The sequence below is a fragment of the Phalacrocorax carbo genome, chromosome 1 (assembly GCF_963921805.1).
Source record: "Phalacrocorax carbo chromosome 1, bPhaCar2.1, whole genome shotgun sequence".
NCBI classification, from domain to species: Eukaryota; Metazoa; Chordata; class Aves; order Suliformes; family Phalacrocoracidae; genus Phalacrocorax; species Phalacrocorax carbo.
Window position 1 is genome coordinate 79716638 of NC_087513.1, and position 19127 is coordinate 79735764.

At 40.5% G+C, this 19127-nt stretch overlaps 1 protein-coding gene across 1 annotated transcript in view; it reads right to left on the reverse strand.

The window, feature by feature from the left end:
* LRP6 (LDL receptor related protein 6) overlaps window positions 1–19127 on the reverse strand; it is a 131686-nt gene that overhangs the window by 8837 nt on the left and 103722 nt on the right. Inside the window, exons 13-21 of the mRNA XM_064461640.1 lie at window positions 16282–16484; window positions 14225–14436; window positions 13842–14032; window positions 9142–9351; window positions 7688–7813; window positions 6093–6329; window positions 4270–4380; window positions 2205–2435; window positions 809–945 (exon numbers count right to left, since the gene is read on the reverse strand). Coding sequence (XP_064317710.1) covers window positions 809–945; window positions 2205–2435; window positions 4270–4380; window positions 6093–6329; window positions 7688–7813; window positions 9142–9351; window positions 13842–14032; window positions 14225–14436; window positions 16282–16484 — 1658 coding nt within the window. The remainder of the gene's footprint in view (window positions 1–808; window positions 946–2204; window positions 2436–4269; window positions 4381–6092; window positions 6330–7687; window positions 7814–9141; window positions 9352–13841; window positions 14033–14224; window positions 14437–16281; window positions 16485–19127) is intronic.

The window sequence follows — 19127 nt, forward strand, 5'->3', positions numbered from 1 at the left end:
TAGTCCCCAAGCATTATGGTTTTTATAATATTTGCAGCATGCTGTACAAGGCAAGCTTCTCTTCTCTATAAAGGCATGCTCTTACTGCACAAATAGTATTTTGATTAATTTAAAGATATAATGTGATTGGTTGATTCTTGGAACTGAAAACAGACAGTTGAAGATTTCAGCCTGCACTGACCAAGCATGTAACTTGTAACACTGGAGAGTGGCTTGGTGGACTTCACATAAAAATAGCTAAAACAGCAACCACTGATGCTAGAAGTAAAGAGACAGGGAGCCCTCTAGGGCTGGTACCAACTTTTATATAGCATCTAGCGCAGCACACTACCGGTTAGTGACTAGAGGGATGCTATGGAGTTGCATGACACTTGTTTGTTTATTTACCTTTCACTTGCAAGACACACGACACAAAACTTACTTTTAATTCCTTGAAAGGTCTATACAGAATTAACCATAGCCCTAGCTCCACAGGCACACGGCAGAGTGTAATGAAAGGAGATTGCTCTGCCAGAGCTGTTCAACATTTACAGGGACTTTTTAATCTCTCCTGACATTCAATCTAATATCTTTTTCTCACACTCAGCTCTCTTGCAACTTTTTAAAATTAATAGAAAATTCAAATACTGTTTTCAAAGACTACAATCTCCTCTCCCTTCCCTTTCAAAATCACTTACTCCATATTTAAACAAGTTTATTAGGCTAGAAATCTAAACCAAAACATTAATCTGTCAATTAATTATCCTCAGAAAGACACTGGCACTTCTCTGAAAGTTATTAAAGGTCTATGAATAAAAGAATGACTTACTGGAGGAAAGTAAGTGCCTTTGGTACTTGAAGAACTACTGGAAGAGGCTCCAGTGACATGGGCCCTGTCATAGGGTGGCCCGCTGCTCCCTCCCATAATGCTGAGGGAGCTGATCACGGATTTACCTCGAGACATCCCTAAAGGAGAACAAAGATGTATGTCAATATACCATTCTTTGAAGCAAACAGACAAAAGAAAGCTTAAAAAGATAATCTAGATGAGAACATCAGTATAAGCCCAAATCCTAAAACCAGAATTAATCTTCCTGGTATTAAGAGCAAATTCAGTGCTCCCAGATGGACAACTGGAATGAAGACTGTCAGGGAATAAACATGCTGATTTTGTGTATCAGCTACTCAACTGCAGGAGTTGGCACTGGGCTATGCTAGAGCTGTGTGAAGAGAAAGAGATTTCTTTCACTTCAACGGCTGGAAAAGACTTGAGAGAACAGGCATTCAGGCACTATTTCTATGCCTCAGAATAAAACACGAAACCGACTCCAACCACCTCAACTGAGGAACAGAAATTTGTTCAAGAGAAGAGAGCATTTGTGTTCTTTCATTTCCACACCATTAAGTGGGCTTTTGCTACTGGACTGAAGCATGCTGGCAGAGAGTCCAAGCGGGAAATGGAGAGGTATGCCACTGTGCTCGAAATAATGGTGAAAATTCTGCTCAAAGACTCTCCTTATGAAAGCAGGTTATTGCAGAAAGCAAAGAAATGTGGTGCATTATTTTAACCCTGTAACTGCCTCACAGAACCTGTATGTTCTGACTGCAAGCTGCTGGATCCAAAGCCACAAGTTACAGTACAAATTTAATCAATATATACAGAAGCAATGCATATAAATGAAGTGCAATATTGCAGTTAAGTCTTACTTGTTAAGCAGTAGTAGCATCATGCACTTGAATTGGTTTTGGAAACTTCATCAAAGGAAATAAGCTGAGACCACAGTTATTGCTGGTCATTACAGACTTTGCAAAAAGTTTCACAAGCATACAAACTCAGTCTACAGATCTAATGAGAATAATTACATAATGTTTAAAGTCCCATGAATATAACTTTGTGTAACTTTACCCTGTACCATCATGACACCTTGCTGATGCTGTAATAGTCAAAAAAAAGGCTTTTTTAGTAGTGAGAGAACTCCCACGGTATGTGTATCTATTTGAGCTTACAGTTCTGCTAAGTATCTAAATGCTCATGAATAGCGTAGGTAAAATAGCAGCTCATTATTATAAAGGAGGATGGCGACAAGCCTTGACAGTCCTGGCTTCCAGCAGCTTCCAGGAATTATGCATCTGGAACGGACATCTCCTGTGCATATGTGTACAGTATCCAGAGCTACAACTATGTGGTGCCAAAGAGCAGGACAAGGATCACACCGTTTACTCACCAGGAAGAGACCCTGACAAAGAGCTTGGGTGAGGCACATAACCAAGTGGTACAGAAGCTGGTCCGTGCACCACATAATCATTGGTCATTGTTTCCCCGTCTCCCTTCATGCGTGGGCACAGCACCCTCTGGCAGATGAAGTACATTGCTCCAACCACAAAAACTGTAAGGATCACACCAATGATGGAGCCTATTGTGTTGTTGGGCTGCGGTGCAGGCTCCTCCGTTGTGTCTGAAAGGAAAATCAGACTGTAAGTTAATCCAACAGCTTCATATACCAACAACAGCTTTCCTGACATCTTTCCACACTGGAAAAATAAAAGCCTCCTCTTCTGTAAGCAGACAACAGCTTTCAAATTATATATGGGAGGAACAAACAGGCACTGGGACAGGTCTGTGTAAAGACTCTGAGCATCCAAAAGGGCTACCTGTGCACAAGATGACCTCCCGCACATGCAGAGGGGTTTGTGAATCACAAATGCCAGGAAATGACTAGTACATGCATGTGCAGGGGGGTCGATGAACCAGGTCCTGATCTTGCTTCATGCTGACAGGCAGGGCTATCCTTTGAAGTGGATGAACAAGATGAACTGGATGACTCCAGATGGCACTGTGCTGGGGACTCCAGTTACACTTTTTCTTGTCATTAAAGATGACGACAACTACTTTTCATGTTGCACCTCATCACATAAGCACCTAGGTTATCACTCAGTGTAGCAGACCTGCACTCCCATTTCTCAACTGTGTAACGTTCACTTATGCTGAACAGTAGAGGTGATGCACCAATGATGAATTTTGGGTTTGCTGCTATTCATTAAACTACCTAACCTACTCTACACATCTGGCCCACGCTGATGGTTACAGATACAGCTGAGCATCAGCTTTAGAGTTGTCATCCCTATGAGGATTCTGTATTTTAAATGATTATTCAACAGTCAAAATGAGCGGCTTTCCCTACAATACCAATTCTAAGCAATGACATTTCTGGGAATAACTGACAACCCCCTGCCTGTGCTTCACGAACTTGACAAGAAAAGCAGACTTTAAAGTATTTTTCTGTTCTAGTCAGTGTATTACATATCATCCATTACTGAAAGTCTTTTCCCCAACGCATTTTCTTCTCCCTGAACACCAAATCCACACTTTAACCAGCTTGTCACAGACTACAGAGATAAGTAAACAGACTTCTGATCATACTGGAAGAGGGACAGTGACAACTGCAATCTTACTCTGGGTGGGCTAATTTTCCATCCTCTGTTACAAACCCAGAAAACTATAATAAAGATAACTATACACATCTGTGATAATGTCACTAATAGCTTGGTAGCATGCCAGAACATCTCCTATTACTCCTTCTTAAGATCAAGGGTCCAACTCTGGCTTTGCATTTTCAAGTTATGCATGTGTCAACCGTGATATATGGATCTCTAACACGAGAAGAGATGTCCCTATTTACAATTTCTTTTAAAGTACCAACAGTGAAAATGAACTTTCAAGTTGGAATTTTAAAGGCAGTGGTTCGCTTGCAGAGCCCTGGAGATTTCAAGGTAGGGGATATCACATGTTACAAATCATAAATCAAGCTTAGAATTGCATCTTTTCAAGATATAAAGGAAATTTTAGAAGGTTTGCTCTGTAAACAGAGTGCTCCTCTGATTCTAAAAGCACCGCTATTAATTCTCTGGATGAGAAAACCATGAAGCAGAACAGTTATATATAAAAGCCTCATGCTGCTAGAAAGACTTTTTTAATCACTCTACCAACTCAGCATACTAACAGGTTATAGTAAAACAAACCTTTTATTTCCTTCAAAAGTTTAAAAAAGTGGAAGAATCACTAGCCTTCTCTGTCCTCAGAGACTGTTCATTCAGAATACCAGTTATTTTTGTTATTCCTATTCTACCACCTTGTGCATTAATTGCATGACAGTAGTTATGAACAGGGGCATTCATTCTGGGAACAACTAATTCAGTCTGGTTGGCAGAATAAAATCTAACTCATAGAGAAGGAAATAAACAAATTTCGGATGCTGCAATCAAGTCTCTAGTCTCAGGTTTTACACTTACAGCATCCTTGCTCGTCTGAGCTGTCACTGCAGTCCAGGTTGTGATCACATTTCTTGCTTTTCCCGATGCACTGCCCACTGGCACAGCGGAACTGATCAGTTAAACAAAGCACTGGAAAGAGAACCCCCCCACACACCAGGAGTCAGTATCAAAGACTTCTACTCTTTAAAATTAAGAAAACAAGACACCAAAGCATACTATCAGGATCACCTTGGGATAGTTAGCCTGCTGCTAGCTTCATTTCTTGAAGTAGCCTGTGACACACAAAATCCCTCATGCCAAGCATGCAGAAAAAGTGATTCAGTGTTCTGTTGAGGGTATTGCACAGTGGGTACCAGGTCCTTACTGCCTATTTACAATAAGCACACTACAAGATAAAGTTACCTTGACTAAAATAACTCAGAAGCAGAAAGCCACTGAGAACACAGGCACTTATGCCAGGACATGGTTATTGCAAAATTACTATACGAATCCCCAACTCTAAGCATTTACTGTAATATAAGAGACAAGAATTAAGTTATTAAACATAAATCTGCCAAAATATGATGATAAAATTAAGATAGATAAATGTGGTTTCTCAATGCCCTTGTGCTCTACCTGTAAACCAGAAAACTCCTTGATCATGGGACAACAAGATTTCACTTGACATTGTTTTTAAACTGAAATGAAAGACAGAAGATAAAACTGGAGCTTTGCCAGTAGACTCAAAAAATAAACTACCGCTTTGAGAAAAAAGGTACTGCAGGCAAGGTGCTGGCTGCTGTTGCTTATGCATATTTTTGCCTCCTGTTTCTCATAAATCCAGAAATTCTTTCTGACCTGAGTTGAATTAAGAGGTTAAACTAAAGGCTTTTCTGATCCATAATCAACTTGAATACTCTGAATAACAGGATCACTTTGAAGGTGATAAACAGCCCCTGGTCTGATATCTGCAGTCGCTGGATGGCAACTGCGAAGCTAACTTGCACAACATATTTTCAGATGTCAGCATCTCATCTGGCTAACAATTACCTTTCATCACACAGGAATTTCTGCATCGGTCTGGATGTTTTTGAGCTGGAGCACATCTTTTGGAAAGAAATCCAGCCTTGATTCAAAGACCTTTAGACAGTCTCTTCAAAGACGGAAAACGTACTGAAAGGATATAGAGAAGACGCATCCTTTCAAGCTTACAAGTTGTCCCTACAACTCCTCACTACTGTGCAGTGGGGAAAGGGCGAGTTTGCTTGTATTTCATGTTGTATAGCTGTGGAGTAGTTCAGATTCCACCAGCATGACCTGTCCTTTCCAAAATTAAAGGAACCTAGTTCTCATTTTGTGGCACTAGCACTTCCCCCTGGGAAGATGGCTTAAATACTCTCTGTTGTTCTGCTCTATAGGAAGAAGATGTCTCCAGAAATCTCTTCTGTCTCTCACTACCACTTACTCACAAAAGTTTCAGTTAATTTTGTTCAGGTATTATAAAACAAACAATCCTAAGACCTTTACTCAGTGCAAGGTACACAAAAAACTATGAGAAGGATTTGCTGTACTTTGTAATTCAGTACCAGGTTTTTAGAGCTTAAAAACATACCATCTTTTTAGTAATAGTACTTTTTACAAACAGAGCTTAAATCTCTGTGCAGGAGATCAGTGTTATTTCTATCTCACAGGTGGAGAAACAAAAGTATGGAGTTGTGAAATAACTTCCCATTCAATAGATCAGTTTAAAAACTAGCAGGAACTTGGATCCTTCCAAACCCTACCCAGCAATAACTTTGGTATCTATCATAGGGTGTCCAGGACAGCTTTATTTTCATCACACTCCAAAAGATCCTCTGTACCTTCACAGCTCTTCTCATCAGAGTTGTCCTGGCAATTTGCTTCTCCATTGCATCGGAGGGCACTGTCTATGCACTGTCCACTTTCACACTGGAACTGGGTGTCTGAGCACACTGGGCAGTTCTTTTCATCACTGTGGTCTTCACATTCAGTGAAACCATCACAGCGCCAGGCCACGGGGATGCAGTCAATCTCACCTGTGAAACAGGTGAACTGCTGAGGGGAGCATGTTGGTGGTTCTTTAAAAATCAAGCAAACAAACAAAAATTAAAAATCCAGCTGAACAAACAGCAGATCAGGACAGGTAAGGACAAGAACTCCTCAGCTGCTTTCATTTATCAAGCAGCTGATAAACATGCCACATTGTAAGGTAACTTCCACCCCCGCTGCCTCCAGAGTAATTTGTGCTGATCTTGAGCCCCATGTGACTGATGCAAGCTCACATCAATGGAGGCTCATTAGACAAAGAACAAGAGAAACAGAGAAATATGCACACTCAAAACACAATTATTTTGTTCCCTTCCCACTTGAGCCTCTTACACCCTTTCTCTTTGCAGGTCTTAAAAAATCAACACACTTTTCTACTCCCCCATTCCTGCAACACCACTATATATACAACCGACGGCTCGCTCTCTTTTTAATGTTTGACAGTCACTGTATAGAAAATGTTAAAAGGATGTAATGCGCTGCAGATGGATGCACTGTGACTCAATGTCTAGTTATGTGCCCTCGACAGCTCTGTTCAGTCAAAATTCTTTTAAAACGACAAAACTGCTCCATCTAGTCAAGTCCCACTATCTCAACACAGCTGTTAGCTGTTATTTAACATTTACTACAGTAACTGTTAATCTCATGCAGTAAGTGTGCATTTTTGTCCTTTTTTTTTAATCCCCCCTTCCTCCCCCCCTTTTTGGCCTGGTATTAAACTTGCTCTGAGAAAATATCTGGATTATGTTAGCTCTTGTTCCATTGTGAGACCACACGTCGCCTTGATGGCGAGAAGATTGCATAATAAATCCATTCAGTATGGTGGCATAAAGAGACCCAAGCACCAAAGTGCCTCTCCTCTCCCCCATTTCAGCCCCACCCTTGGAGACAGCAGGGCGTAGGCTACAGTGGCTGTATCACCATGGAGGAGGCAGCTCGCCCTTCTGGGACTGAAGTTCAGAAAGAGACACACAGGGTGAGTTTGAGGACGACAGCAGAGAAGAATGAAATGGCACAGACATGGTGCAATGTGCCAGAACATGAGAATCTACCACTATTTAAAAAAGGAGAACACACAGAGTGATACAAAAAAAGAAATAAAAATCATACAATTTAAAAAAATGAAGTTGAAATAACTCAGTGGTCATAAGTAGAAAGGGTGAACAAAAATCCTTATTCAACAGTCAACGAGTGAATTTTTTCTCTTAATCCTACTCAATACTTGCAGATTTATCTGGGGGAGAGGCAAAGAGATAAGCGTGTAAAAGTGTCTAACAGCACCTCGTGCACTGTTACATTCTTTCTGCTCAGAAGCCACCCCTAAAGATGGAGACCCCTCCCCAGCCCAGAAGCTGAGAGCTCAGTGACAAAGAGCATGGGAGGGACTTACCTCCACAGGACAGCTCATCCTGCAGCAGAACAAGGTGGACTGGGCAAGAGCAGCGTGTGGTGCCATCGCCCTTCACGATGCAAATGTGTGAGCAGCCACCATTATCTTGAGAACAAGGATGTTGTCCTGTGATTTTAAAAATAAAGACAACAGGTACTGACAAGAAATCCCCACCTCTTTTCCAACCTTTCAGTGATTTCTTCAGGCTCACAGGACTCCCTTCATAACTTCCTTCCCCCTGGGGAAAGCACTACAAAATACTGAAAAAGTTGCATTTTGTTTTGTGTGTGTTTTCCCTTTACACACATCAATAATTATCACACACATCGATAGCTATCTGTGATCTGAAACACTACAAGAATCGTGCCATGGGGACTACTAAAACAGTAAACAGTACTCAAAGCATTTTGCTTCTCGTGCGAGGTAGAATTAGTTCTGCAGCAAAAATAGTACCGTTAGTAATTCCAAAAGATGCCTTGGATTCCATACTTCGTTTTCTCTATCAAAGACCATTAAAAAAGTAAACTTTTCTAATTTATGAATTCTGAAGCTTCCACACTGTCTCCAAAACTTAAATTAACATGCTCTAGATAAATATGTCTCTTCATTTTAATGTTTAATAAGGATAACATACTTCTCTTGGAAGTCCTGACAGATTTACTGAGATTAATAGCAAACAAAACTACGAGTAGTCTGCACTGATGCTTTAATTAAACATCCCCAGACATTTTTCTACATATTTCTCCAAGGCATGCACCACAGCCTATTAACCAGGCCTATTTCCTCCAGGATGATGCCAGCTCCACTGCTTTAACCATCCATCTCCCATTGCTTCAAGCGTGCATGTATGGGGAAAGGCTATACCCTGGTAAACAGAAAACTTCTAGAAGTGCAACCACATTCAACACAAATTGTTACTAAAGACACACTTCCTTTGTGCAATGCAACACTGCTCTTCTGTCATTTGCTTTCAATATGAATTGCCACCAACAAAAGTTGTTCACTTTGTCTTCAAGGCTGGCAGTCCAGTGAAACATTTACTGCTAGTAAAAGGCCCTGAGAACTGTGCTTGTCTAAACCGAGTAAACACCTAATAGCAACTCACTAGTATGATCCAGAAAATTCTTTACTAGGGATAACATGACGTTTCCACTGTGCTTCCAGACACTCCAATGCCAGGTGCCTGTATAGGACTACCGATAAAGTTGTCATCAGCAACAAAATGTGATGCTGGGTTTGTGATAGATTTCCAGTCCACTGCCAACTGCCCGAAGGAAACAAACTTAATTGCACCCTGGCAATGTACAGACACATAACAACACTAACTTCTGGCCTCTTCGATCTGCACTGATGTCGATCAGTGACAAGGCAAAACAGGCTTGTCTCTCTGCAGCCACTCCTTGCCTTGAGCCCCACAGGCGCTGTTTGCACTTGCAAACAGGGATTGCACTTACTGTATTCCTGAATGTTGAGCTCTTTCACAGCGTGGATGTCACTGAGTTGTGCAATACGAGCTTGGACCTTTGTACGTCCTTCTCGACCAGTCATATCAATCTTTTCAATCATCTGCTGTTGCCTGTCAATCCAATACAGCCAGTTTTCAAATACAGTTAGTCCCACAGGCTGCAAGATATTAGAGTCTTCCAGAACGATCCGGTTAGCACCTGCAGAAGGGAAAGAGTGGTTTAGCACAACTAGAATCAACTGAAATACTATCAGAAGCATTTTCTACACTACGCACACCACTATTTTCTACTACTTTTATACTACCGGGTAAGCCTACTACAAAACCCACAAGGAATCCTGGGTCCTGTGATGCAAGACTGATGCATTTTGCAGACAGATGATCGAATTTATTTCTGCTTTCATCAATAAGACAGTTCTTGTGCTTCAAATACATTTACTGTATTTAAGCAGCATCTGGAGTTTGGGGCTCAGCTCTCATGAACCTATCTAGTCTTTTATTGATATGATGGGAATTGGTAATTCTTTTCATTCTTCTACCTTTTTTTGGAGAGATTAACTGCTTTGTCTTGGCATACAACAGGGAATAAGAAGATGGATTATTAGCTTGAGTTATCTAATACAAGACAAAATCCAAGTGAAGACAAGGTAGTTAGTACTTTTCACAAGAATTATGAGATTAAGGTAAACATTTGACTTCTGACTTCCTCATATTCTTTTGTTTCAACTACATTGTCTTCACTAAGGTTTTCATGCTAAACTGGGAATGCTCCTTTCTTCCTAGTGAAGACTTACTTTCCTCAGTTGCTTTAGCAATCATCTGTAGCAGCCAAGAGGCTTTAGCCTTACACCTCTGAAGAGTATTTGTTGACTTTTATGCTAGATTACCTGGCATTAAATATAGTCAAGAGCAACTACCACACTTCATGGTTAACACTCCACATAAAAAGACGACAGTCCTCAGCTGTTTTAAAGGTATCATTAAAGACTGTCCAAGAACAGTGAAGACTTTAACACACACAGAAGGAAAATATGTTATTCAAAACCTGAGAGCTCAAGAGTGAGGTTTAATCCATGCTTCATTTATTTTACATGACATGACATGGTCATTAACACTCTAATATTCAGTGAGGTTTATCAGATTCTGAGCCTAAAGTTACTCACAAACTTAAGGAATCTGCTTCAATTTTGAAATGCTGAAACAATATCAGAGTCTAAAATTAGGCCACAGCTTGAAAAATTACATATAAATAGGGGTATTGCAGATATCTGGGCACACTCTTATGCTTATTTTTTACTTTTACAACAGCAGACAATAGCTTTGCATATGTTCATCCAGAAAACAATTTCCAAGAAGTTTTTATATTTTGTCCTGTAAAAATGTACTAGAAAACTGAATATCACAGAAAAATTCTACCGTGTCTCTACCATACCCACACAATATAATGTTATAGGACAAAAGACACACATATTCTACGATTTTATAATTTGAGCAGGTTCCACCCCTCTGTTTTGATTCGTGGCAAAAATGTTTTTTGGCTTGTTGAGAATTTAATCAACAGTATGTCAGTGATGATAACTTACAAATAAAAGCAGCCATTAAAATATATTTATCTCCTTTTCACTAAATGCATACAGAGCTCAGAAGTTAAGTAACCTTCCAAACATTTAGCAAATGGTAACATCTAAAGCAGAACATGGAAATTCAAATACTAATCCTCAGTGAGACTGGGCTCTCACCCACCACTTTGGAACACCACCAGCAATGATCTGCTTAAGAAAAGGCGTTGATGGATTCTGAAGAAGGCTATAACCCAGACTGATGTAGAAATAGTAGACTGAGTGATGCAAGTCAAACTAAGTAACTGCAACAGTCTATTAACCCCCATAAACATGACTCACTGTATAGGAAAAAGGTAAGAAACAGCAACCTGCACCTCAAGGAGAAGAAAAGCTAAGCTGGGAATAGGGGAAAATACAAAGATGACAGGAAGAAATATAGTTAAAACTAAGACCTTGACTGACCCAAATGGAGTCTGTACATGTCATGTTCTGCTATGCCCACGTCAATCAGCATGGCATTTTGAAGTATGCTCCAAAGCTCTGAAGCTTAAAATTTTCACTTCCTTAATGTCTTAATCTTTCTTTTTAATATTTGTGACAGTGTATCTGACTATTTCTGACTAAACTAACACACTGAAATCCCTCCTTCCATAAATCAACAATAAAATCTGAAGCTGGCTCATCAGGGTGCTAGTCCCCTTTATTGAGAATGTCAGACAAAAGGAGATGTGATTAAGAGAAGCTTTGTCTCCTGGCATCACCATTCTCTTTCCAGCAATACCTTTTACAAAAAGACTTAAAACCAACCAAATAAATAAAAAAATCAGGACACACCCATAGCTCATTCTATTTCCAAATAAAAATTACTTAATTCCAGAATCATTAGATGTTTCCAAATCATGCTAATTATTCTGGAATAGAAGAACTAATTTCCAAATAGTTTCCATGGTAGGGAGCTAATTCCAGTCATCTTTTCATAAACAACCCCTTAATCATGTGAAGGATCTGGTTAGCTTCAATAGCATCTCCCATTTGGGCAGCATAACCGAGTCCTAACTGCATGCCTGAAGGACAGGCAGGAAGTGAAGGACCGCATCACATAAATGGCATTCTAGTTCTCCTTCTCTTTATGGGTACTGGCATTACAGAGTCAACAGAGCAAGAGACTCTGCATGTTTTTAAGGAGCTAACATGCAGAAAAATTACTCTGCTGGTCAAAAGAGCCTATTAATCAGCATTCCTAAGCACAGGAATGCATCTCAGCAGTTAGCAATTTATCGTGGTGATTATAGCAGTCTATTTGCAGTGCAAATGCCAAAAAGCAAGAGAGGTTTTGGAATTATTTTTCTTCATGCTCTTTGAAAATATGGTGAGCTTTTACTACACTACACTGGTGATCCAACAGCATACATAAAAAATGCAGAATCATTAAAGCCGGACTAGATTAGAATTTAGACCCATCTCTTCCTCTGGTCTCCTAATTTCTGGCAGATAGCAGACATAAAGAGAGGAACAAAGCACATATGATGTTCTGCTGCTGCCCATTACTTTACTTATTCAGGCCCTGGATCTGGGATAGCCTGGAACATACTGGAATACACCATACTTTTTTTTTAAAAAGAAAAAAAAACAAAACAAAAACCCCAACCAAAAAAAAAAACCAACCAAAAACCAAAACCAACCAACAAACCAAAAACCTCACTAACTCAACTCAGTTTGTCAAGTGTTTTAAAAGAGTGAACAGTCAGGATATTGCAGTTCATTAGTGACCCTGAATCTTCCAGTGACACATCACATTGATCAGTGAAAAAAATTACTATCTTGCTGAGCCTCAATTCCAATCATCTCGAAAAACGGAAATGTTTCCCAAAACAAAAGCTTATTCTAGCAGCTTAATAAAAGCCTGAAAATCACACAGGTGGCAGTGGGATTACATGCTGCTACTTTGAATGAAGGTATCATGCCATGGGTGAAAGACATTACTACAAACTACCAGACTCTTTCAGTTTTCAAACTCACTCTCAGATTGCAAAGTGTGTCCTGATTTCCTTACACGTGTACTTACGCTTCTGATAGCAGAGTAACACTCAGCTGATGTACAAGGACATGCACTATTCAAACTGGGGATGAACTTACTGCAGAGGATGGAGAAATTCTGCCACTGCCCTCCACTAGCAAGAAAGTGAGGGGGGCATATACCCCATAACAGAGACGGGTATGTATGTGCTCAGAACGCCCTGGCGCTCCCATCAGCACCATCCAGCCCAGCTTGTATCACAACAAATTACTACCAAAGCCACGTGAGACAGCTGAGCTGATCAAGCAGCTTGCTGGATCTGGCTAGTAAGTGACATCTCAGTCTCTCCCACCCAATCTAACTGCATGATTTTGCTTCTTCTCTTGCTCCAGTTCCGGTTGCATGCTGGACTGTTGCTGAGCCAATTCAGCTTTCCAAACCAACAGAACACTGTTCTCTGTTTCTTTTTTTCTGTCTATTGTTGTTCGGTTATTGTTTTGCTTTTGTGGTTAAGTGCACTGAATCAACTCATATAGGAGGTCAGACAAGCAGCATAATCAACCTTAGGGAGCAGGCAAAGAGAATTCCATAGCTGGAAGAGGGAGTTCTTTCCCTTTTGAGAACAGAGAGATATTAGATCTGCTCTAGCCCTCTCACATAATTTTAGCCTAAATGACAGGTACATAAGTGACCTGCACACCTGCTGCTTTAAATCTGCAGGAAAGGTTTTTCCACTAATGGGAAATTTTCCTCTGATTGACAGATTACTGCACCAAAACCAATGCCTTTAAAAACAACCCTCTCCCTCCCCTTTCCAAAACTGCTGTAGTTTATTTGTGAACTGACTTTGGGAAACCACACAAAGGTCTTGCAGTGAGAAACTGAAGTAAATAGCATGTGTAGCAATTAATAATGCAAATCATAGATAGAGGCATGAGACTGTAAAGGCATGCTGCATGAATCACACACATTCCCTGGCTGGGAATTTAGGGAGCGATTATAATCACAGTACAGACTGTTTATAGTAGGAAGGAAAAGACGACACCTTTCTCTGCATTCCCCCACACCCACACCACACAAATGAATCACATAATTAAAGTGCTACTCTACCTGAAAGGTCACTGCTTTCAATTCTCCGCAGGTCTGAATCAGCCCAGAACAACTTGCCTAGCTGGCTGTCAATAGCTAAGGCTATGGGCTTGCTCAAACCACTGAAAAAAAGGACCTCTCGTTCAGTTCCATCCAATGCTGCTCTCTCAATTTTAGGAGACCTTTCCTGTAGGTTGGTGAAATACATGTATCTGGAATAGGAATGATTAGAGGAAAAAAGTTTATTTGATCTTTCCACACTCTCACTACATGACCAAGACATCTTAACAAATGTCAAAGATGTTTTTATTCTGACAAACAGAAACCAGCCAGCAGCAAGAAAACAATCTGATTCTCAAGACCGTCAGCCTGAATTTCCCCACATCACTATTTCAGCTACATACCCTTTCTCCGGATTCACCACAATGGCCCTGGGTCTATCTTGATCTCCTTTGAGCACCACTCCCATGGGTCTCCCATCCAGGCGTGTCACATTGATCACATTAGTAGCTTCGCAAGTCCAATAGATATAGCGGCTGTAGATGTCAATGCTCAGGTCGTAAGGCTGCATATCTAGATTCTGATTGGGAACTGGACTTGTCACAACAGTGAGGCTCTACAAAGGAAAGACAAACAACCCACAGAAGAGCATTTAATCTGATTCAATGGGAGCCGTTTTATTTGCTATGGATGCACCACATCAAACTACTGCTCAGCAAAAGGAGGCAGCCAAAATACTATCATAAAGTAGGGAGACACCCAAGTCCAGCTGCCCCACTAACAACTTTCATCAGATATAGACACTTAGGCCTGATGGTTTGGTGTAATGGCATTCACATAAGTTGGTTGTAGCTTGTAAGACTTGGCAAGTTTGACCAATAAGTCCAAATTGTCTCTATGTTGAAAATTCAGGGTCAGCTTCCAAGTTCAGTTTGAATAGACCCAAACCCAGCACGGTTAGCGCTCTACAACAGAAACACATCACCACTAAGTCCCAAAGCTGCAGCTGAATGGATAAAAACACAGACAAAAGGAGGCCAGACAGCACTTGAAATTCTTGCCTCATTGCTCTCCACCTTCACTACCATCACACTTGGAGGACATAACATGAGGATGAATAATAAATGGAAGGCAACTATGCCAACAGACAGAAAGGATATCAGCTAGCATACAGCAGTGACTCAGAGCACTGCCAGCTAACACCTTTCTGCTTCAAAGTTCTTGCCTTTATTCATCCAGACCTCTGGAGTTCATATGCCTTTCTTTTTTTAAATGTATTGGGTTTTTTTAGAAGGAAGCTGCATAATTTCCCTAGAGTGAAAGGTGAACCTAACTGACATCTTTCAGGAATTTCTCAAAAAAATCTTAAAAGGATTGGTAACTCGCAAAACATGGCCTTACATAATCCTTTTGGAAAACTTTGTGCTTTTGAGGTGAGCAGCCTCCACCCTCTCACTGCCAAACTACACTTCACCAAAAAATTTGCCTAACTTTATTTGGCTTGCCACTTCTACGAAAGGGTGTGCCTACAAGTCTTATATTTGTTTATTCTGCTGAAGCTGGCAAAAAAAATGGTGCCTTTGACTAGTTTTGGGTGTTAAATTATTCAGATATTCAAAAATGAAAACCATTGCTAAATTAAGAGTTAAGGCTGAAGGGTGTTTCAGGAGGATCCAACTACCACCACACCCACCACCAGAAACCACAGTCTCTTACAAATTAAACTGAATATAGCACCTCTGTGTTGTTCATCTTAGTCTCCTGCTCCTCCCCCATTAAAAAAATCCGGAAGAAAAAAAAATCTATTTTAAAATGTGAAAAAGAATATGCAGTCATTGCTCACAATTAACCTCACTAAACCTGCATCACCTTTTGCCTTCTACTCTACTCTACTATTTCTGTATTCCCCATTCAAATACATTTTCCCAAGCTTGCTAACATCTCTTACAGGTCACTAGTTTCAACCTCCTTGCCCAGTGCCTTGGAGGTTGGCAACAACTCTCTTCCTATCCCCACCACAACGTGGGGGGTTGCGGACACAGCTGTGTGCTCACATAGTCCCATGCTCTTCATTTCAGAGGCAACGCCCCTGCCCCCTGCCCATTTGCTACTCTTCCTTCTCTCTGACACTGTTTCTCCCAAGAACTTTCCCATCCATGTTTCACTTCTCTCAGATATGGGTTTCCAACAGCCCCCAGACAAAAGGCAGCATTGAGCAAAGCAAGCATTATGAACAACAGTATCTTTAAGCTTGCCTTAATTTTTCATGTTTTATTTCCTGCTGCACCTCCCAGATTATTGGCTGAGGATCCAGAAACTCCAGATGCCTCTTGTTTTGCCCAGTGACAGCTAGTAATCTACAGGAAGTCCATATATCTAAATTATTCATGAATAATCATTCATCATTGGGTGTAGGGCATGCCTTCCTCATCTTTTAGTAATTCCATCACCCGGAGGGTACCTGGCTGCCGTCTTCCTGTGCCTTCCGGATGATGTTCTGCCGAGAATCAATCCAGTACAGCTGCTTATCCAGGGGGTCATAATCAATGGCTCGAACATTCCTGAGACTATGGATAGGGAGTATGATATCTGGACTCTGCTGCTCATCTATCACCATGCGATTAATTGCATTCTTCTGACTGAACAACAGAAAGGTTGTAGGAGCTTGATGGATTTAAAAAAAAAAAAAAAGAGGGTGAATGGGTTACATATAGCAATAATGTTGGGTATTTGTATGCTCAATAATGACAACTGTTATACATAACCGGACAGTATCTATTATTTTATTCCCCTTCTCCCTCTTCCTTTGCAAAAAAAAAAAAACCCAAAAGCCAACCACACCACCACCACCAAAAAAAAAAAAAAAAGAAAAGAAAATCAAACCAAAACATAAAACCCCGCCAAATTCCCAATCTCTGTTCAGTTTGGAAAGCCCTTCAAATGACCTCTTTTTACCATAAATGTCTGAACGTGGATGTGACAGGCAAAGGTAATTTTCTAATGAATGTGAAGGCTTCTGTGAAAATCACCTCAAAGAACAGTCAACCATGCCTCTCAAGGAACTGTCAATTTTCTTTCTAAAGGAGTCCCAGCAAAATGCAGCTCCACTATTCTGAAGTTGAACATTTTGCTAGGTATACTCCTGCCTGAAAAGGAAGCTGAGCAAAAGCCAGCACCAGTTCCTGATTTAAACATCCCAGGGAACAGAGATTTCCATTAGAGTGGTTTAGTCCTGTTCCCACTCACTCTCTTTCTGCCTGCACCAGAATGAAACAACTAATTCGCAGGAAAATCTCTTAGGTGTGTGCAGGCTGCAATTTTGGAGAAAAATCTATTCACTCTTCTCAGACTTATATATCTTGCTTATTTCTAGGTGCTCATCTGGGAATGCTAACCTGTAATCAGAAAAAAATCTGATGCTCTGCTCCAGGTTTCCAGATGCCCAGCAAAAATTTCCTGGACAAAGTATTTTTTTCTTTCAAATACCATTAAACATCAGAAAATAAAACTTCCCCATCCCATATAGCTGTAGTTTACTGGCTGTATCTTACAGTAAGCACACAAGGCATTTAATATATCAGTAAAAAGAAATCATCCCTGTATTACACAACTGAGTCTGAAATCAGAGGAGGTTGTTAAAGCATTTTCCCTTTTCACAGCATTCTTTTCAATAATGGTCCACCTGGAGCCACTGCTGTGCAAGACAGCACAAGAGCCAGCAGCCAGAAATGCAGTTTGCAGCCTCCCTGAAGTTTGTACAGTCAATTCTCAATAGCACGAGTCTGGAGAGATAAGCAGTGGGACACTGCCCTCATTCAATCCAGCCTGTAAAACAGGTAAGGCAGCACCTTGGAAAGGGGAGGAGGCAAGTCTTCCAGAGAACTTCATCACCCTGCTTTGTTATTTTAGGCATATGCTTTAAACATTTATTCTGGCTGCTGGGGAGGAAAAAAAAAAAAGCAAAAAAGGAGGGGGGGTAGGAGTTTCCTTGGTAACTAACACTCAATCCTAACATCCTATAACAATCAGGCCTAATTGCAAAGTATTTTTGCTTTCTGAAAAAACTATTTCCCCTCCACACACTTCTCCAATAATTCAAGCGCCTTCTACTTAAACTCTAAACTGTAGAAGAAAGAACAAAAAAAAAAAGGCAAAGAGAAGTTTATACAGAATGTGTATGGCAGAATAATAGATTCAGAAAACATCAGTATTCTTACCAAGCAGTTAAGAGAGTAATGGAAAGGGAAAAAAAACTTAAGATAAAACAGTTCAGGTAAACATACCATCATAAGCACCTAAAATCCTTTCCACTTTTCCCCAAAGACACCCTCTCACTGTCTAAGATTGCCTGGCTTCCAACTTTGAATTAATGGCTCATTATAAAAAGTAACAGCAGAATTTTCCCCCTTTGAGTCCCCACATCTCTGAAACAGTCCCAATTTCAGAAATCACTTCCCAGTTTTCATCATTCTCTCTCCCAACAGTCACATATTTTTACTATATTTTTGGCAGGCAAGTGGAGTGCAATGAGCGTGTCCCCTGTGTAATACTGCCTTCAAACTTCACAACACATGGTAGATATGATGAGATACTAGATCTCATCAGAGCAGTGTGTCCTCCTTGCAATTAAAAGACTCTATGCAAGCATGAGCAGGGTGATCCAGAAGGGAGGAACTGGCCTCTAGACAAGGCTTGGACTAATAATAACATTCAGGACTACATAAGCAAGTAAAACAGGCAAGAGAAAGTTAAAACGATTCATGCTCCTGTTATAGTGGCCAAGAGAAAAATTAAATTATGTACAGAGAAGCCTAAGTCTCCAATTACCTACAAATGAGAAGTTGGAAAGTTCCCAGGTTTGAACATGGCAGAAGGAAAACTCCTAATACCTCACGAACAGCCCAATCTGTACTGAGGGGAAATGGTTCTATTTACTCACAACGTATTTCCTGTATTTTAATCCTTCCTTTGTTTTCAAAGGCATTTTCACAAGAAAACATGACCTTTGATCATTTTGCTACTTATTCTCCACTGGAAGTAAATTTCCTCCACCTACAAAATCACAGTCATCACCAGAGAAGTGCCAGCTGTGCTTCTAACTCACAGGAAGGTGTGAGAGTGGTAGAGTACAAACATCCAGTTGTCATGCAAGCGCCCCTTATAATAAAAAAGGAAGGGAGGAGTACAGGACACATGGGGAGGTGGAAAGGCAGAGTTTTCCAAAGAGCATGATTTTTAAAAAATGCCATGAGGTGGCATTCATAGAACAAGCTGCCCCTGCTTTTGGCTTTAGAACAACAGTTGGAT